The 22,404-nt window shown below is 39.1% G+C and overlaps 1 protein-coding gene across 2 annotated transcripts in view; it reads right to left on the minus strand.

Annotated features, from left to right (window-relative positions):
- The window catches only part of TENM3 (teneurin transmembrane protein 3), a 339,277-nt gene that overhangs the window by 86,874 nt on the left and 229,999 nt on the right, over positions 1 to 22,404 (minus strand). For both annotated transcript variants that reach the window (XM_055315712.1, XM_055315711.1), the window contains one exon: positions 18,361 to 18,546. In XM_055315712.1, coding sequence (XP_055171687.1) covers positions 18,361 to 18,546 — 186 coding nt within the window. The remainder of the gene's footprint in view (positions 1 to 18,360; positions 18,547 to 22,404) is intronic.

Raw genomic sequence — 22,404 nt, forward strand, 5'->3', positions numbered from 1 at the left:
CATTAGTATCTCGTTAAAGTTGTAAGTAGGTATCATTCTTAGATTATTCACTACCAGTTCCTGTAGGATGACAGAAAAGCACCAGTCTGCAAATAAGTGCGTATTAAATCCATTTATTCCAATCAGTAGCTGTTTAAATCAGTGTGCAAGCTGCACACCCATTGGTTTGCTGTTCCTTAATTGGTACACACTGCCAATTATTGATTACCTTGTCAGAAAGGATTGTGGCCATGATACCATTTTAAATATCAGAAAACAATTTATTCGGACCCCCTTCACTTTGTTCTCCCTCACCATAAAATTCTCATTCTAAGATTAGGATAAAATAAAACATCACAAATATTTTATCCTGTTTAGAAGAGTCACTTAATTTGAATTTTAACAACTAGAAAGTGAGGCTGTGCCAGTAAAGAAAAGCAGTTTGTGTATGTGTGTGTCCACGCACATGCATGCAACATGTTTGAAAAAGCTTTTGCTCCCCTAAAATTGGCAATACATTATTGAAAACCCGTTTCCAAATAAACTGTTTTTGAAACTTTTATATTTTGTTCTTTTTTTTTACAGATAGGAAATTTGGTGAACAAATTATCTGTACAAATACACTCCTTCTTACATGCACCCCACTGCAACAAAATGCCATTATTTTGGTTTGGAACACCACACTAAGACATTCCAAGAGAGGGAGATAGTATTTTCTTCATTTAAATCAGTCCAGAAACAAAGAGATTCCATGGAAAAGGTGCTATGAGATAAACCAAATTTCATAAAGTCTGCTTTGCTGGAAAAGTGCCATGATAAGCTGCAAAGCTTTGTAAAGATAACTGATAGAAAAATATTTGATATTTTCCTTCAGTTTAGAATTTTGTGCCTTACTGTGGACTACATCTACATAATGGAAGCACCAGGGAAAATCTGAGAATGCAGACAGCACACTCATGAATGCTGGCATGTGCAACTTGGCATGTACGTCTCTTTTGCCTGTGCAGAGAGATGAGTATTGTTCAGCATGTGATGCATGGGTTCTGTGGTCTTTGCACATGCCTGATTTCATCCACTGGACCGCATATATAAACACGTCAGTAGCACATGTCTCCTTTGAGATTTGTACCCCCTATTTGAGCTCACTGAGTACCATACGCAAACCATATTTTCTTAGGGTTTCCTAGATTTAAAAATAATCAGGTCCAGTTCAAACACCCCGATTTAGGAACCAAACTATTGGGTGACAGCTCTTAGCAATAATAAATAAAAACTGTAATGCAAACATTTTTTTTTAACACTAAATGAGTATTTGGATCTTTTGTTGGTACAACGCACTTGGTTATGACAATGATTAAAGTGATACCTGTGTAGTACTAACAAGTCTAGTGGCAAGAAACCATAAAAATAATCTGCCTATATGATATGGTCAATATCAACAAATATGATTTCTGGCCTGCCATCATTACTTTTGCTTCTGCATAAAATTTAATATTTAAGAAAAATTTATAGAGTAAGACTTGTAAATAATTAAGTACAATATTTCACGTCTTCCTCTTATTAGTTTTCTTGAAGATACCAGAGAAGGCAATAAACATAGCTGAACAATCTTGAACTCGCGTAGGATAAAATGTAATTTATTTTGGGAAAATCACAGATAACTGGCTCTTTTCAAAGGCGACTTACAGAGAGAGATGGAAATTTTTCTTTATTTGTTGGTGAGAGAAGAGTGTGTGCAAATGTTTACTACTTGCATTTTGAGTACTGCATTTTGCTTGACACTAGTTACATGTCATCTACAGGCTGAGTGTTTTTCTCTGGTCAATGCCTATACATAGTATTCAGCCTACTAATTTCAGCTGAGAAAAGAACTGGAAATAAGTTTAAAATTTGGAAGGAGGTATATGAAGTTTTCAATTAATAATTTACAATTTTCTTAAATCTTTCACAGTATCAATTTTTCCTCAAGCTGTTTTTTTTGTTGCTGCCATTGTTACTTTTATTTTGGCAAACCATGGGTCCTATTATCAGCTATAATTTAGATTTTGCTGAATAAAAGAAGTGACACTTTATTATTGAGACATCACTGACATTATTACTGCACCAGTTTCTATGAAAATTCAATCTTTTGTGACAGGTTCATAGATATTAATTTCTCTTTATCACAGAAGAAAATTAATTTTTGCCTCTTCCCCTATACACATGTGTGCAAAAACAATTTAAAAGGAGACAGCACAGTCTAGTGCTTAAGAGTATTGCTTGGGAATGGCTCCTGGGGGCTCAGGTTCTTACTTACTAGCTGTACAACCATAAAAAAAATTACATAACTCTCTGAGCCCGAGTCCCTCCAATGGAGATTTTATTTTTTAAAAATATTTTTATTTATTTTAGATAGAGAGAGTGGGTGGACTTGTGATTGGGGGGAGGGGCAGAGGAAGAGGGAGAGAGATTGCTCAAGCTGACTCCCCACTGAGGCAGACTCAGGGCTAGATTCCAGGACCCTGAGATCATGATATGATGGAAATCAAGAGAGTGCAGTAAGGCATTGGTACCCTTTAAGAGAAGAATGAAAGAAATCTGACTTTAATTGAAGGAGCCTGGAATTGCCAATGATTTATTTCTAAAGCCGTGAGGTCTTCTCCACTCCAGTAATGTCAAGATAAGCCCCCTTTTTCTCTACCTCCTCCAGGAAGTCTCCCTTTAATGGGAACATTCTTTACACAAACTGGCTAATTCCCAGAGTGGCAATAACTCTACTCTTCTGCCAGAAGTTTTCTTCTTTTTTGTCTCACATAAACCCTCTGCTGGCATAGATGCACAATTCCCAATCAAAATGTAATTGATTCAGCTTTTTGGAATAAAGAGCATATCACAACTTGTCCTTATGTATTTTGTGTTCACCACAAGTGACTGTATTTGAGCAAGGTAAGTCAATATTTTCTAAAGGCATAAAAATACCTGTATAAATACAAGTCACTTTTACAGGTACTCCTTGGAAATGAAGACATTCATAAAATAACCTATTTTACGTGCATACCTCTATCCTTATATAGCAATTTGGCTGAAAATTTTTCATTTTGTTCTTCATCATAAAATGTACTGAGCAGACATGATGGAATATATGTTGCTAACTTTTTGCAGCAGAACAACATTAAGTTTGCATGTCACTATTCTTAAGTACAGGAGGAAATCCACTCTCAGCGGAGCAAGCTCTCCCAATAGTTTGTAGAGTCACTATGGGTGGTATGCTGGCGCATGCAATCATAACAGACATACATGTAGCCTTTTACTATGTGGCTTGTACCTACACTGGTCACAGTTCAGAGAATAATGCTTTTGGGGGTAGTGAAGAGTTAGGATATGTGTAATAACCATATAGAAACTTTTCTTTGTTTTTTTTACGGCAGGTGCACCATGATTTTTTTCTCTGCATACACCAATGTACTTGGAGTGGATTACTCATATGCATAATAATCACTCCTGGGGACTCATCTTAAAAGCCAAGAGTAGGAAGTGTATGTGAAAAGCATTATTTTACCCTTCATTGTTCATGGGGGGACTAATTAATGAATACCTAATGCCATTAATTCACAATTAGATCACTTATGTTTAACCACATGCTTTCTATGCATACATATATAAATATTAATTTTGAATAGAATGATAATCATTCAGCACCATAACAATTAAACAGCTGTAACCTGTCTCATGTGTTAAGTGATGGAGCTGCAGGCAAGCTCCGTAAGCAGATGGTCTTACCCACCCATGCTCAATGTTAAAGACTTTTTAAAAAAAGAGGTGTTGACAAATCAGAACAAGTAGGCATAGTTCTAATGCAAATCGGCCAATTTGCAATGTAGATTACCCTAAAAACTAATTTGGTGTACAGGAAAAAATTAAGCTCTGTTGTTAAAGGAAGACATTATATTACATTTGGATATAGTAGATTCCCCACCAACATAATTATTTGCTAATTTCATTCAACCAACAGAGTTTAATGGAAAAGCAGCTGGCAAAGTATTCATATTTATGGACTTCCTTTGACTGCTCCTTAATTTATCCAAGGCACATGTCGGCTAAACCCTAGAAATAATAGCCATATTTCAGACAGCTGTTTTCCAGCTTCGCTAAAGAGGCACTCAAAAAGGAGAGGGTCAATGAACCCATCATGAAGAAGAGCAATAGAAAAAAATTGGCTCTAGTCACACCATAATCTGCGAATATAATATGTTAAGTATGAAAAGAGAGAAGAGGCATGTCTTCTCCCAACAGTCTTCTGTATGGGCTAACACCATAAACAAACTTGTATTTTAAAAACCGGTAGGTGGAAAGAGGAACTGTTTTAAGATGGAAAAAGGCTATTTTCAACTTGTCATATTCAAGAAATGACAGAGATAAATTCTGCCATTGTGAGGATACTAATGTACAATTGCGGGAAGGAATCATATCCCTTAAACCTGTGGGCTTCAATTCTTTCACTGAATGCAAAATTCTGACTTTTTACATACTCCTCTTGGGTAGTAGGGACCGCTGCATATAATGAACGTTACTTAAAACCTGTATGGACACTTCACTAGCTGGCTGGCTAGTTACCTGGCTTGGTTTTTAGGGAGAACGGACATATTTATAATCCGACACTATTTATAGTCTTTCTCTTCTTTGCTACCATTGTAAAGTAGCTGACAACATATTATTTTGCAGCACCTGGTTTCACTCCCAAATGCCTTGGACCTGACCTCCTCAATAAAAGCCTTCTGATGAACTTGGCAAGAATTGACAGGAGTGTTTTTCATCTTTATTTCTAGTCAAATTGTATATCCAGTCAATCGAGCTTTAACACCTCCTGTACACTAGATTTTGGTAGAAATTAAGGTCTTAGATGGTTTTTAAGAGATGAGAATCAATGGGGTGTTCCAAATGGAAAAAGATACTGTAGTATATTAGTAAAGGAATACAATGGCAGGTGGTTAATAAAGCAGTATGATATAAATTTGACATATGACTGGCTTTTATTCAGGTATCCTGTCTCTCCATAAACTTTTAAAAGACAATTTAGGGGTGGCTGGGTGGCTCTGTTCATTTGGGTATCTGACTCTTGGTTTCTGCTCAGGTCATGATCTCAGGGTGGCCAGATCAAATCCTGCATCTAGGCTCTGTGCTCAGTGGTGAGTCTGCTTGAGTTTCTCTCTCTCACTCCGCTCTCTCTCTCTTTAAAATAAATAAATTTTAAAAATCCTTAAAAAAAAGAATTTAAATTGACTTAAGATGAGAAATGAGGTTTAAAAAAGCAAAAGGGAATTCCTACGTATGAGTACATTCATACTTAAAAAATATCTGTTTACAGCGTTTGACCTTTTAATTTAAAATAACATATTCAAAAGCTTCCTTGGTATAATAATTTATTGTTTCCCTAAGACACAAAGCACCTAGTAAATTATTTAGGGAGACTTAAAAAAACTAGCTAGAAAACCACTAAGTTCACTGTGAAAAATAAACACAAGACAGTGAGAAAGGAAGAAGTCAGTTTGATGAATTCTAAAGAAATCCAGAATATTCCAAAGATCATAAAACAACACAAGCCATCAGCATTGTCTTATATACTGCTCTGATTTGGGAAACATGACAGTGGATTTAATCCTCCATTCCCCCCCCTCCCCCAAACATACTGCCTCTATAGCTAGTGGCACTCACAGTAAAAGCTGAGTAGGAATCAGCTTAATTTATAGCAGCTGTTGAGACCCAAATTCTATCACAGGAGGGAGATGGGAAGGAAAATCTGTACACAAATAACAGTCATATATAGAATTCATTATGGCATGACTTTATGTGAAGCATATTTCTTCTAAAGAACTCAAAATTCCCATCCATGTAGGCCACATGTAAATCATCTATATGGAAAGATACATGTTAAATCCAAATATATTCACCCACAAAACAATTACTACTTTCAGAACTGAGTTTTAGAAATTCTAAAAAAAGGTCTCTTTTCCGAAGTATAGAACACATTTAACGCTTCCCAAAAGAGTATAACCATCACCGGGGTTTTGTATCTTGGGGACATCATAACCCTGTGATGGAAAACTGTGACTCCCCTCTAGGCCACTGCCTCTGTTTTATCTGGGGACAAATTACAGCATGAAAGATAGGACACAGCAAAAGGAGGGCTCAAATGCCTGATGCCAAGAGTAAAAGTTGTTTATGTCTACAACAATTACTCCTATTCTTAGGGGTAAAAAAACTTATGTCCAGGGAAACAAATCATCAACATGATGAGAGAACATTTATCAAGACGGCCCTCGGGACTATGATCTTACTGATGGTCACACAGCAAATTGGGTGCAAAAGTTATGTGAGGATTCGAATCCAAATTTTCTTGAGGATTTGTCGGACTGGAGGATCTAATTCTAAAGGGGCTCCTGAGACACTGCATGACTTATGTGGGCAGGGTAACAAAATAAGGGACGACAGGATGCTACAAAGGTAAAGCTGCAAGGCACTTCATAAAAGTTAGTAGAAGAGTCAAATTTTAACAACTCCAAAGCTTTATAAGATAGCTTTGTAAGATACAGGTTGTTAAAGTGAGCAGAAATTGACAGTGATTCAAAAATCCTGACACTAAGTATGGAAGACTAACATATGATAGAAACAACAGTCAAACTTACTAAAGTTTCACATCTAGACCACTCAAATTCATTTCTTTCTTTCTTTCTTTTTTTTTTTTTTAAAGATTATTTATTTTAGAGAGAGAGAAAGAGAAAAGGGAGAGAGCATGTATGCATGTGTCAGGGGGCAGAGGGCACAGTGAGAGGGAGAGAATCCCAAGCCAACTCCATGCTGAGCGCTGAGCCTGATGTGGGGGTTGATCTTAGGACCCTGGGATCATGACCTGAGCCGAAATCAAGAGTCAGATGCTCAGCCACCCAGTGCCCCCACTAAATTCATTTCTGCTGGTTGATGACTCTCCTGTAAACAGCTACCAAGCCCAGAGTGAAAGACTACTTGAGCCCGAAGCATGGAGCTGCCACTGTTTGTAGTGCTTGCTGCACCCAGACCCAGCCCACAACTTCATGTCCTTTTATCTGAAATTGGTGCATGTAAAGAAAACAAACTCATACAAAAGAACAACTTACATGGTGAAGAGAAAACCCTCCTGAAGGTTAGGTAAATTAAAACAGCTAAACAGCTACTGTCACTGCAACAACATGCACTTCTTCATCAAAATGACACAAAATGGAACATCGCTAAATTAACTAGTAAAATAAGCATCATCTCTGTGATGGTTTTAAAAAGATTGTAACTGAGTGAGAGCACCGACAACCTAATAGGGCCTCCACTATTCAGAAAGATCAGGGAGTAGTTTTGCCTCCTTAGAAAACAGGAGATCAAAAGACCTCATTAAAAAAAATAGAAAAAACCCGCAGGAGCGCCTGGCTGGCTCAGTCCATGGAGTGTGTGACTCTTGATCTCGGGGTGGTGAGTTCGAGCCCCATAGTGGAGACTGCTTAAAAGTAGAGATTACTTAAAAAAATAAGTAAAATTTAAAAGCCCAACTCATTCTGATGGGATTACAGATTTAGATTAATGCATCTGAACTGGGAACTGGATGTGTAAGATTAAAATGAAAAAAATAACATTGGAGGCCCCAAATGGGCACTAATTTATCTCAAATGGGAAAAACAGACATCTAAAAATCAGCCTGGTTCTCAGAACATGGGTGATACCCAGTGAGCTCTGAGGGGGCTTTCAATGTTCTCTTAGGAATTGCTACGCTGTTTCTCACTTGAAATTACTTAGAGTCACTGGGATGGCAGGGCAGAGAGCACCTTAAGAACCTCTTTTTTGCACGTCCTAGGCCCATGGAAGGATTTCTGGCCTCTCTGGATTTTATTTTTATTTTATTTTTTTTGCCTCTCTAGATTTTAATTGCCAACCAAGGCAGCTTAGAAGAACGTCCTTCTACTCCATTGCAGGCCTAGACTCCTGCTGACCAGGCTCCACCATGTTTGACAGATGACGTGGCATTCCTCTCTACACCATCAGGGCCTTAGCAAGCAAAGGGAGGAGCAGTTCTGGTAACCGGCATGCACTTCTGCCTTTCTGTTGGCTTGTTCTTCCACATGCAGAGAAGAATCCATCACTGTCAACTTTTCATGAATTTCTGTTCCCAACAATCACAGTAACAATAAGTAATACCCAAACGGTGTTTACTTGGGCCAAGTACTGCTCTAAGTGCTTGATGGTTGATGTTGTGTCATACTCTCAGGGAGTCTCTAAAGCTGTACTGTTTTATAGATGAGGAATGCAGCACAGAGAGCTTAAGTGATTTCTCGAAGATCACACAGCTATCAAGTAATAGAGCTGGGAACAGAGGCAGATCCAGGTTTTGAGGGGTCTGAAATTATACAATGCAGGGAGCCCCCATTAAGAAAAAAAATCAAATCATGAATATGAAATTAGGTATTAAGTGAGGAGTTATTTAGAATAAGAAATCACAGGAAATTATTTTTTGAGCTCATAAACACCACAAATGTCAGGAAAGCACATAACCTTTTTTATTAAGTGCCTGACATGCCTCTATAAACATTTTTGGGTTATATTTACTTTTTCATTGCTTCCTTATTAGACAATGACTTTGTAATGTTTTCTAGAGAGAGAAAGCAACAATAATTCAGTCTTTATTCAATGTGATTGTTTAATATAGTTTTCATTATGGATAGTTTAGAGAAGTTTCATTTGGCCTCAAAATGTGTTATTATGAATGCCATGCAAATTTCTGGGATTATTGCTAAGCTGGGAAGACTTTATTACGTAATAAATGAATCTTAAATACTCTGAATTGATGACATTCATTAACCACTTTGTTGTGATATCCTCAAAGAATATTATGAGATTTTTATAATTTCACTCATGTGGAATTTAAGAAACAAAACAGATGAACACAGAGGAAGGAAGAATAAAAGAGAGGGAGGCAAACCATAGAGACTCAACTCTAGAGAACAAACTGAGGGTTGCAGGAGGGAAAGTGGGTGGGGGATGAGCTAGATGGGTGATGGGTGCTAAGGAGGGCACTTGTGATGAGCACCTGGTATTGTATGTATGTGATGAATCACTAAATTTTATTCCTGAAACCAGTATCATACGATATATGTAACTAACTGGAATTTAAATAAAAACTTGAAACAAAAACAAACACAAAAGAATATTATGAGTTTTCCATTATCTTTGTCAATATCAGTATTTCATGTCACATAAACAAGAAATCTTTTTCTGCTATGTTTATACATTCAAGGATACACTGAGATGCACAGCACGTGTGACTTCACACCCTGATGAACTCAATTTTGCAACACTGCTTATAGGTTTATGCCCTAAAAATGCAAGAACGCTGATAAACTGCTCCGAAAAGAAATAGCCCTCAGAGAGAAAATTATGGCAAGTTTATAATTACATAAGTTCCATTATCAAGTACATTTGTGACCGGCGAAAACTTCCCTTTTGAGGAGGCATTTTACAATACATTTGATGACATGAGGAATCTGCCACAGACTAACTTCTGTTTCCATATATTTCAATTTATTTTATTTTATTTATTTATGATAGGCACACAGTGAGAGAGAGAGAGAGAGGCAGAGGGAGAAGCAGGCTCCATGCACCTGGAGCCCGACGTGGGATTCGATCCCGGGTCTCCAGGATCACGCCCTGGGCCAAAGGCAGGCGCCAAACCGCTGTGCCACCCAGGGATCCCTGTTTCCATATATTTCAAACCTTATTTCTCCTCCACTACCTATTTCCCCCTGGTGCAGGGCTCCGCAGGACAACTCCAGAGCTTCATATCATCTCAGACCCTGTATTTTCTTGTCACTAGGTGAGTCAGCAGGTGGTAGGAATGTTCCTGGATGGCTAGCAATAACAACCACAGACAGCAATGATTTCACACCTCATAAATATATCCAATTAAATCTAAACTAAATGTATCCCCAGCTCAAAGTCTCCATAGCTGAATCCTCGAAGTGCCCATAGTCACGCCAGTACCATCCTATACAAGGAAAGATGTGATGGAAAATAAGTTGAAGTGGAAAAAGATGAAGGTCCTAATTGATTTGCAAGTTTTAGATGAACATTAACCATATAAACCCATGGGCCCCTTGCAAGATCTCAGAAGGGCCTGTGCAACTGAGATGCTCCAGCTTCTCTCTGATGCTTTGGCCTTACCAGTTTCATGATAGATATGTCACTGGACCTGCCAGGGACCCGGACAGATGTGTGGCCACCAAACGTCTCCCAGAACACTCACTTGCGGGTGTGATGTGGTCGCCTGTATCCATTTAACGGGGACTTACAGAGTTTCAATAAAAGTATAAAAAGATAGTTTTAAAATTTCCACCATCTGTATTACTATGAATACGATTCCTAACTTGGGAACATTATAAAAGTTACAAAGAATATAGACTTTGTCATCTCAGTGATCTATCAGAGTGGTCATCTTTTCCTCCCAGATTGTCACCTATTTCTAAATTTAACAACTAAAATACTCTTCTTTCAGCATTATCCTGAAATAAGAATTGGAAGGACAAGGCTAAGCTCTGTTGTCCACAGTGGTACAGTTTTGGTCTTTCTCTCTTTTGCCCCCATATTGCCGGGTGGGTAACTCCCCCAGCTTTGTGTATTTCATCTTTCATTTCTAATCTCCCACATCCCAGAGCCCGGAGAGGCCACAGTATTTAATAGAGGGATGCTGAATACTGTATATCTAAGTTTTGTCTGAACAAAGCATGTCTTTGTGATCATTAATGATCCTGTTTCCCAATGTACTAAAGAATTAGAATGAAAACAAATATCCTGTCTTTTGTAGCTTAAAGGAATTAGGATTTCCCCTAGGCCAAATTTCCATTTGAATTGCCTGAAAGTACATGAAAATCAATGTAGTTCAATAAACAACTCTGTGTTTGAGACATCACTGGAAGACAAATATCACAATAGACTCCCTCCCTCCCTCCCTCCCTTCCTTCCTTCCTTCCTTCCTTCCTTCCTTCCTTCCTTCCTTCCTTCCTTCCTCCCTCCCTCCCTCCCTCCCTTCCTCCCTCTCTCCCTTCTCTTCAAGAAAGCAATGCCTCTGAAAACCCTCACCTGAAACATATTAACTTCCTGTTAGGCTATATCCATTGAGACTAGGTTACATTTTATAATAATGAAGTGAAAATTTCACTTTGGATGGCCATTTTTTAAAATTTATTTATTTTTTAAGTTTCAGCACCCAAAACATTGTCTGGGTTGCTGTTTGTCCTGTTTGTCTCATTTATATTTCTAAGAACTCTCATGTATTGGACACTTTCTGCTACACACTTCCACAAGTGACTTACACTACAGTTGTGCACTTGATTCTAACAACCCTATGGGATACATAATATTTATATAAGGGGAAACATACTCAGAGAGGTTAAATGACTTGCCCAAGGTCACATGATAGACTGGGCAGTTAGTTAAATAAAGCAGGGAACAAATGGTTTTCTAAGGAAACCAAGTTCCAGCCTACCAGGACAAACCCCAGGGGACAGGCATGCTTTCTCTGCTTTGACCACTACCCTACAGTTCCGACACCATTACCCCCATGAAGGAAGGCCGCCATGACAGTTCTGACAAGGACCATAGAGGGCCAAAAACTCTCCCTTCTGACCAGTAGGAGGAGTTCCTTACAAGACTGGCTGTACGGCCCTAGTTAGGAACTGATGTAGGAAATAAATGCAGGAGAAACATTATTAAATTTCCTTACTACCTACAGCTCAGTGACACTTCCTTGAAATAGGCAGAGTGACATTTCTCTAGGAACTCAATTACCTCGATGTTAATACTCAGCTAAGGGCAAAAGGCAATCTTAGCCCAATCCCCAGGGTCTTGTAAGTCTACTTTAACATATAAAAATTCCTTTAGAAATTTCCTTTAACTCTAAACCTCCCAAGATATGTATTGGCAATCATCCCTGAAGCATATGGCCCACTGATATGCATCTGAAGAGTCTCATGACTAAGGTTTTATTAACATGGTAACAAATGATGTTCCCCCAACAATAGCCAGCCCCCTCAAGATCCTGGAAACCATTTTTCGAAAATTCCCTGGAGATTTACGCTGTCCCTAATCCCCTCCCAACTTGAAAGTATATCATTGGCTGCTCCTCAGGACCCCAAGGCAGCTCTTTCTGCCCCCGGGTCTTGTCCCCATGCTTTAATAAAACCATCTTTTTGCATCAAAGACTCTCAAGAATTCTTTCTTGACCATGGGCTTTGAACCCTAACGTCTTTTTCTACATCACGAATCACTCTGGCTATGACCTATAAACTATTCAAACATAAAAAAGAAAGACAACCCTGACCCCCAATATAGCTGCCACCTCTGGGACTACCAGCTCTTTCATCTGAGAGTGTACTTTTTCTTAAACTGCCATTAAACCCTTGCTTGCTGAAGAGTTGGGCTTTAAATTCTTTCTTGGTTCAACTCACGAACCACAACGGGGGAACGGAACTCACTATTGACAACACACTACATAAATAATGGTGTGGCCATGATTCAAATTCCAAAAGCTCCTTTTTTCTTCCTTTCTTCTTCCTCTTTTTTTTTTTTCTTACCCAAAACCTCTTAAACATTACAGTTTTCTGCTTCAAAATCACCTATGATACGTACTATTATAGCCATCTTATATTTGGGAAAATAAAAACCCAACAGTTAAGATATAAGCGGATAAATTACAGAGCTGATTTCAATATATATCTTCTTTTTCATTTGAGAGCCCATACTTTTTCTCATTTATGTTACCACTAACTTGTGTAAGGAGTATTAAAATGTGACAGATGAGATGATCAGTAATTGCTTAATGCACAATGAAAGAAATTCACAAATGGAAGGTAATGGAGGTGTGCAAATGCCACAGGAAAAATCAAAAGCTAAATGAAACTGAGAATAAAAAGGGAATCTCTTGAGTAAATCTCATAATTTTCTAAATAAGGCAGAAATCATCAATAAATTTTAGAATTGTAAGAGACCTCCAGGGGTCCTTCAGATAGGGACACTACTCAAGAGACTTCATGGATAGAAAAAAGTTAAACAGAATTCCTCCCTTAAAAATACTCCCCAAACTAACAAAAACAACAGAGAGGGCAGCCCCGGTGGTGCAGCGGTTTAGCGCCGCCTGCAGCCCAGGGCGTGATTCTGGAGGCCTGGGATCGAGTCCCAAGTCAGGCTCTCTGTATGATGCCTGCTTCTCCCTCTGCCTGTGTCTCTGCCTCTCTCTCTCTCTCTCTCTCTGTCTCTATGAATAAATAAATAAAAAATCTTTAAAAAAACAACAGACAAAACCCCTAGTGTACCACAACTAGATAATTACAGTATTGCTAAAGCTTCTAGGAATCGAGATTCAAACATTTCTTTGGGATCTTGTTCCAGGATTTAAATATGTCTTCCACGCTGAGGTTCTTCATTCTATCTAATCAACATTTGAACGGTCTAAGCCCATTTTCTCCATTTCCATCTGTGGGGAAATGGGAAATCCCAGTCAGCCTCCAGGAGACAGTTTACCCATCTATAGACAGATCTGAGCCTTCCGTATCTTTCTAGGAATTCTCTATGGTGGACAGCTATGAAATGTGTCATCCAGGCCCCACCCCCGTTCCACTTACCCTTTCAGGTCACATTCTCATCTCTACCCTCCAGTGTTCTCAGATACATAGGGATGGCTGTAGGGACAATTTCTTTTCAGCAACTGCTACAAAGAATAATTCTTGGGGAAGCTACAGGTTAGTAACACTCAAAACATGGTAGCTTAGGATCTATCATTGACCAGCGTATTTAGCTGTATTGCACTCAAAAGCTGTAGACTGTCTCCAAACATCTGTTTAGCAGAGGTTGGTGTGGCATCTTTATTGCTTCCACGGCCAATTAACTCCAGACAGAGGGCCGTCTTCCCATCTTTCTAAACAAGAAGGATAGGAAGAGTCAAATAGGAAGAGTCAAAGCAACTGAGTTGTCTTTATGTGGTTATAGATTCTGGTTTCAGTTAAATATATTAACGTGAAATTACTGAATTGGGCCAAGACAAGTATTTCCCAGTTCAAAGATCTGAGCTTGATCGATATAGAAGTGTTTGGGTTGTTTATGCAGAGACAGCCACACAATATTCCAATTATGTCAACTCCTGTTTATGAACTACTTAATTATATTTAATGTTCTTTTTTTTATTTAATATGTTCTAACTTGCTTCTGGGTCCTCTAAATACTCCTACATCTTTCCTATCTCATGAGAAACAAAAATAGGAACGTGAGTGTGATAATCATTTGACCCTCCTGTGGAATGGTCACATACAAAGGATGATGACATTATAGTAGCTGAGCGTCTATACCAGTGCTGTTACTATTAAACTATGGTAGCAATAGTTACTGTTGGTTATTGGTGGAGGTTCAGTCATGTAACTAACTTCTCTTTATTTATGAAAGGGTCCAACAATCAAACACTTTTTGAGGAGGAAGGGAGAAATATTTATTTTAATCATAATATCACTGAAAGTAGATTTCCTTTGGGGTGCCTGCATGGCTCAGTTGTTTAAATGTCCAACCCCTGATTTGGGCTCAGGTCATGATCTCAGGGTTGTGAGACTGAGCCCTACATTGGGGCTCTACTCTGGGCATAGAACCTGCTTGAGATACTCTCTCTCCCTCTCCTTCTTGCCTGTTCCCCTTTCTTCCCTCCCCTAAAAAAAAAAAAAAAAAAAAAAAAAAAAAAAAAAAGGTAGATTTCCCTTTGTTGTGTTTTTCATCTGCATGCACTGCTAATTAAAGTCTAACCCCAGAAAGGAGAAGGACTTGGGACAATGAATCTGACAATTAATATGCCCAATTTGCTGAACGCATGATTCATAATGAGAGGAAAATATGAACACATTAATAAAACTATCAAGATGGAATCTTTTCAGGTACACAGGGTGTTTGGTGAATACTCTAAATTCATAGCCTATTTTACTATCAAAATGCCTATGGTTTTATGAAAGCATGAACAGTTTATGAAGACAGTATGATGACTAATGAAGAATATTCTTTGCTTTCTACTGGTGACTTTTGTTTGCTTCTAACTGTTTAATTTCTCCTCCATCTCTCTTTCAATTAACCTCCCTGTTTGTATTCAATGAGATGGCACATAATATGGAGAAAGAAAAAAAAATCTTGCTGATTTATGAGCATTCGTTCATAAAGTGGCAGCTTCTTTCAGCCAGATGTATAAGTGTTGAAATGGAGAGGAAATGCACAGAACAGTAACAATCCCAAATGGGAAAATGTACTGTAGTTTCTTGGGTTGTTTAAATGAGTGGCTCACAAAGGCCTCTTTTTAAACGGCCCCTTCTCCACTGAGGACACATACATAGGTAGTAAATAGGTGGAAAAAAATAATTGGATCCTTGCAAGCCAAAACTGGGAATAAGTAGCTCTAATAATATAAAAGAGCCAAAGAGTGATGTGAGGGTCTCTATGTCTTTTAAAAGATTCATTTTGAAGATTCATTTTTAAATGAAGCAGGTCCTTTATTTCCACATTGTTACTCATATAGAGTATAAGAGCAACAAAATAAAATAAAAAAATAGAAAATGGAATTGTTAACAACCACAGCGAAGAATGCCAAACTATACAAAAAAGACCTGCTACTGACAAACATCCCGTGTGCACCCAGAAAACTGCGAAGCTGTTCAAGAACAGCTCATCTATGGGAAACTAAACATGTACTATTGCCACAGTCAGTGAGGACCCCATAGACTGATTTATTTAGTAACTGCTGGTTGGCAAGTTAAATTTGCGTATGTTGAAAACGTTATAGTACACTTCTTGGCTTTCCAAGCTATACATTCACGTGTTTGCCATACTTCCTAGGATACAGATGGTCAAATATTTAACATTTCCCCCCCAGCTAGAATCAATTCACTTCTGATGGGTATGGAGGTGGTGGGGTCATAAAATTTGATGGAGCATGATTCGAGGTCTATTTTTCCTGCCCCGATTCTGGTATGTGGGCATTCTGGGATTTGGGGTATGGAGCTATTTAGTCTCAGGGGTAATGCATTATCCTCTGTATGTCCACAGATTTGTGTAAATTGTGGTTGTCAACCTTTGTGGCTTTAATGTAGTTCACAAATGTAGTTCACGTAAACAACAGGCAGCCATTGCCCTAGAAGCCTCTCTTAAAGAGTAGAGGAGGGGAAAGCGCTATCAAAATGATGGGGATGAGCGTTCTGCAAGTGCCATGAATATGTGTACTTGCAGTTTTCCTCACTGGGAACTATGCTTCCCGGAAGTAAGGTAGTAAACTCACATTTCACAGGTGAGACCCTAAGGATGCTTCCAGGTAAGAGTTAACACAACAGGCCTGACCTGTAGAAGTCTGCAGGGCTGGCCTTTGGCTGGCATCTGGAGAACTGAATGTTCTCTACAATGATGAGGTGATTTTGCCCACCAGGAGAATCTCTTCTGAGAATTGTGAGTTTTGGTGGTTGTGGCTGACAGAGGCTACCTCTTAGAGCAGCCCTAATAAAAACCTCTCAGTCTCAAATGGGTGTCCCTCAGCAGAGCAAGTGTTCCTTGCACACATGCTGGTGTAGTTCACTGCTGGAGAAAAGTACATGCTCCATGTGACCTGCCTTGGTGGGAGAGAAAGAACACAACACAACACAGCAAGCCTGTGCATGGATTTCTCCAGATACCACCTGATGGGTCTTTCCCCTTTATCTATCACAGTCATGAGCACAAGTGCCTTGAGTTTTGTGAGCCCTTCTGTGGATCATCACATAGGGTGGGGGGGATCACCACCCTTAAAACAGATGAGAGGAATGTCAGTAAGATTGGAAAGAATCTCACTTGAGCTTCTGTAAAGACTGCAACAGTTTATAAAATGTCCGTGATTTCAACTTTCCAGTGAAAAATTTCCTAGCTAGCCAATTCTTGTAAGCAAGAAAGTAAAGTACATAATGCTTATAGCTGCCCCGGAAGAAGAAATCTTTTAAGATACGGAGACTCCCTCCAACAGCTTTATCAACTTATATTCTATGGATATAAAACAACATACACCAAATTATGAAATTTTTGTAGGACAATGTCATTCATAACATTGTATATAATTGTATACTTTCACTGAAGTAAGGTGGACGTTTACGACTTACATTTGTTATATTTTTTTAAATAAATATTTTAACTTCTGTGACTCCAATGGTAAAAAGGAAAGGCACTGAGTACCCAGAAAAGACAGTACTATGTGTGTTCCGGACATTGCACCCATGCTAACTACCATTTATGTACCAACATTTTGATCTTAAACACCTGTTTGCTTTATTTAACCTACTGGGTTTTGGGAACATGATCATATTTGAAGAAGGGTTAGCACAGAACTCTAAGAACATCTAGGCTTGTGTGCATTTTCTTCTACTTTGTTCCTTGCGCTACTCCAAAATAAAGCTGTAAGAAGTCCAACCTCTTTTTGAAATACTCCACTATATCAACAGGTGCTGTGTGGTGATGGAAATTTCTGGATGCTCCCCCGAAAGGCCCCATATTTGACATCTCTTTTAAGGTAATAATAAATAAATAATAATATATATATATATAATAATAAATAAATAAATAAATAAATTATTTGCTGTCACGCAACGGCAAATGAAAGTGTGTTTATAAGAAGGAAATAAAATCATCTTCGGGTGAGTCAGTTTTTGTAGCCATCATCACGGGGGGGGGTACAATATTCTGACACTTCATACTTGTGACAGCTGCTCTGAAAAGCGAGCTGCCTCTGCAACACGATGGGCCTTATTTGAAAAAGCAATTCCATTTTCAGAAAGACGAGTGGAAAATTAATGAAATTAATTCCAAGGTGGGGGGGGCAGTGGGCGGGGGTGGAAAACAGCCAGCAACCCGGATGCTCCCTCCTCTCCTCCCCCCTTCTCCCCTCCCCCTCCCCTCCTTCCTCCTCCTCCCTCTCCCTCCTCTCCTCCCTCTCCCCTCTCCCCTCCCCTCTGTCCTCCTCTCCCTCCTCCCCTCTCTCTCCTCCTCCCCTCTGTCCTCCCTCTCCTTCTCCTCCCCTCCCTGTCCCCTCCCTCCTCCTCCCCTCCCTCCTCCCCTCTCCTCCTCCTCCCCTCCCTCCTCCTCTCTCTCCTACTCCACTCTCCCCTCCCTCCTCCTCCCCTCTCCCCTCCCTCTCCTTCTCCTCCCCTCCCTCCTCCTCCTCCCTTCCCTCTTCCCCCTCCTCCCTTCCCTCTTCCCCCTCCCCTCTCCCTCCTCCCATCCCCTCTCCCTCCTCCCATCCCTCTCCCCTCTGTCCTCCCCTCCCCCCTCCCCGGGGGGGGGGCGGGGGGCGGGGCCTACCGATGGTGCAGTGCTCTCCGTTCCAGCCCTGGCTGCATTCGCACTTGCCGTCCTTGCAGGTGCCGTGCTCGGCGCAGCGCGGGTGGCAGGCTCGCTGGCTGCAGGCGGCGCCGGTCCAGCCCTCCTCGCAGCGACAGCTTCCTCCCATGCACACTCCGTGCGAGCCGCAGTCCACCGAGCAGATTTCTGCGCCGAAGGGAGCAAGCGGAGCGGGCGGCAAGGGAGCGGGGAGAAGGGAGAGAGACCGAGAATGAGGCAGGGCCGACCTCTTCCAGCTCAGAACCACAAAAACATGGACACATGCAAAGTATCTCTCCACGCAGTATTTCTGCACCGGCCAGTAAGAATTTTACATGGCAAAGGGGGCGTTTTCCATTGGTCATGTAATTGCATAAGCTGCTGTCATTGTGCATAAAATACACAGGAGGATTTTGCTGTTAATTCCCTAGAGTGTGTGTGTGTGTGTGTGTGTGTGTCTGTGTCTGTGTCCGCGAGGCTTCTAACCGAACAGCACCCGTGATCCATAACCAGAGGAAAGCACACATGAAGTGTATCTGAGAGTATCTTTTGGCACATGCACCCGTCCAGGCACATACATCAAGTGCATATAAAATTAATAAAATATTTCAGTGCCCAAGCAGGTCCAGTATGTATGCATGTATGTATTTATTTATTTAATTTATTATTATTTTTTAAAGTTTTTTATTTATTTAAGTAACCTCTACACTCGATGTGGGACCTAACTCATGGCCCTAAGATCAAGTATAACATGCTTTTCCAACTGAGCCAGCCAGGTGTCCCTATGCAGGTTTTTTTTTTTTTTTTTTGGTATATTTTTTATTGGAGTTCGATTTGCCAACATATAGCATAACACCCAGTGCTCATACTGTCAGGTGCCCTCCTCAGTGCCCGTCGTCCAGTCACCCCAATCCCCCTCCCACCTCCCCTTCCACTACCCCTTGTTCGTTTCTCAGAGTTAGGAGTCTCTCATGTTCTGTCTCCTTCACTGATATTTCCCACTCATTTTCTCTCCTTTCCACTTTATTCCCTTTCACTATTTTTTATATTCCCCAAATGAATGAGACCATATAATGTTTGTCCTTCTCCGACTGGCATGTCTGGTATTTAACAGGAGTTGGGCTTCACCCGTCTAGCAAGAATTGCAAAGGGGGTGATTTCTAATCCTAATGTTTAAATTTCTAAAATATTCAGAAACTTTTATTTAAAAGAATCTTTTGTAGTATGCACTTGGGCTCGCTTCTGACACATACACATGCTGGTTAAAGAAAAGAAACTGTTTTTTTTTTTTTTTTTTCCTATTCAGTAAATTTGTACTGTGGACAGATAACAATAGTAGAAAAACAGTTTGAAAATATATGTAACTACAGCCACTGTCATTGGAAAAAGTAGGTTTTTCAGGTACTAGAGCAAACTAAAGGGAGACCAAGTAGCCAAAGGATTTCAAAACCCTAATAGGTTTGATTTTTAAGAACTTAAGTGTCTAAAATATTTTTTTCTTTAAAACCTTCATTAAGATTGACACACACACACACACACAGAAAGAAAACTCTGAAGGATATTTTGTAGTTTACTTTTTACATATAAAGTTATTAAATAAAATCAACTACCTCTTTTTTCTATGATTGTAAGACCAGAGCTTTGTTTCAGTTTTCTTGCAAAAAGAAAAAATGCTGAATAAAAACCCGAAATCATTTCTAACAAGTAGAAAATGAACTATAGCCTTATTTTTAAATGAAAAAAAAAAAAAAACAGTAACTGTTGATATAGTCACATGCCCCTGTTTTTCCTACTTATTGCTCAAGTTACATTTCTCAGACACCATAATTCTCTCTCAAAGTCCTACAGAATTTTAAGCACCCAATGGAGGCAACTGTGAGAGTTATAACATTTCTTATAAACAACAGCCAGGACTATTAATTGGAAGAGAGTGGTATATGTTTTTTCATGCTACATTTTCCATCTCGTTTGAATTAAATTTTTGATTAAGAGATCTAAGATGGTGATTAACTTCAGACGAACAGAACGTCAACTCAGCTCCAGAAGAGAGAGGTTTCTTTCTGAGGTACCCCTTTTATTCAATCTAATCAATTTTTCATTAGGGTGAAGGTGTTTATCAGCATTTAGCACACTAGCTTTGAGCAAGGTGCGTCAATCTTTGTAATGAACTTATTAATTAGAGTTAATTTAATTGAAGTGGAATTGAAGGGCTAATTAATGGACAAACTGCTGATGAAGATAGAGGAAAGCTCTGTTGCTTTCAAACCTATAAACTTTCTGATGAAAAGAATTCATTTCTTCTCTTTTAGCAGCTTAACCAAATGTTTCTGCAGGTATAGAGTCTACTCTTATTGAATTTAGATATTTGAAGGTCATTTCTACAACAACAAAAGAAGCAGCTTTGTAAAGTGTTTTGCTTTAGGATTTAGTTAGTTAGAAATTCCCAATAATGCTGAAAGTTTCTTCAACCACAGATGTAAGTTACCAACAATGTTTTTGTAAACTTCCAAGGACAGCTGTGCAACGTGCAGATACATTTCAGGCACAAGAACCAGGATATTTTCAGAGGATGAATATATGCATATTTGATCTCCTTACTAATAATTCTAAGTAAGTTTTCTGTCTTTTTGTAGCTAATTGTGAAGTTTAATAAAGTCTTTGTTTCCTGTGGTTAGTCTCTTCCAAAAAAAAAAGTACTGTATTAATTATTCAACTCTATATACTGAGAGTTTAATATATGGTTTTCTGCTTTGCATTGGGGGTAGAAAGATGAATAGGATTAAGATCTTCACTCACTACGTCTAAGCAGTCATTTTGTATACAGGTAAAATTAGATTTTCAGCTGGCAAAATAATTATATTAGAATGTAGAAAATCAGTCTAAATATGTAAAATAATGATAGGTGATTTTGGCAGCCAGTTTAATCTTTTAATTAACATCTATACCTTTTTGTCTTTTCTGTCATTCATGGCAGTATCATTTTTTAAAAGATTTTATTTATTTTATTCATGAGAGACACACAGAGAGAATGAGGTAGAGACACAGGCAGAGGGAGAAGCAGGCTCCATGCGGGGAGCCTGAGTGGGACTCGATCCCAGGTCTCCAGGATCACACCCTGGGCTGCAGGCGGCGCCAAACCGCTGTGCCACCGGGGCTGCATGGCAGTATCATTTTATGAACACAACTGAATCATCTTTTTAAATTTTATTTTATTTTTAAATTTTTAAAAGTAATCTTTACATCCATCAGGGGGCTTGAACTCACAACCCTGAGATCAAGAGTTGCATGCTACCCTGACTGCACCAGCCAGACGCCCCAGGGCTGAATTATCTTTTGAGCTACAGTATCAATTACAAAGGATCCTTTATAAAATGATTCAGGTGATGTATTAAATAACATTATATGAAACAAAAAGGGCTGTTTCATTATTTCTTTCCTACTCTGATAATTGTGGGAGACAAATTAGAATGGCAATATTTCAAACCAGTATTATTTTATAGCTCGTATTATTATGCTTATTTTACTGATGAAGGCATAGGAGACCTGAACCAAGTAGCTTTACTATAAAAATAATTATATCTATAAACTTTAATTGGATTTTTTTGGTGGGATGCATTTTTTTAGTACGGAAGCCAGAAAGGGAAATAAAAACTCAACAGAAATAATTAAATGCCTATTTTGATTCTTGTGATTATAAAATACATTTTTTAAGAACGGAAGACAAAACAAGCTAATGTGTTATTTAAATAATGCCTCGCACCTATGCTTGATAATGTTGGGTGATGATTTCCTAGAACTCTATCGTGGGGCCATTCAAGGTCCTCTATAATCCCACCGCAGTTTATGTTTTCACTCTCATTTGTCCTGTACATGTTAATTGCTCTTGTGATCGTGAATTTTCTAACCAGTTTCTGGTCCTCCAAGCTATGTGAATCAACTCATGTTTCTATGAAGCTGTAAGGAACATCAACCTGTCTGCTTCCAAAAATGTATGGCCAAAAGATGAGGGAGGCAGAGGAAAAGGAA

This window comes from Nyctereutes procyonoides, unplaced genomic scaffold, assembly GCF_905146905.1.
Source record: "Nyctereutes procyonoides isolate TBG_1078 unplaced genomic scaffold, NYPRO_anot_genome, whole genome shotgun sequence".
Classification (NCBI taxonomy): Eukaryota; Metazoa; Chordata; class Mammalia; order Carnivora; family Canidae; genus Nyctereutes; species Nyctereutes procyonoides.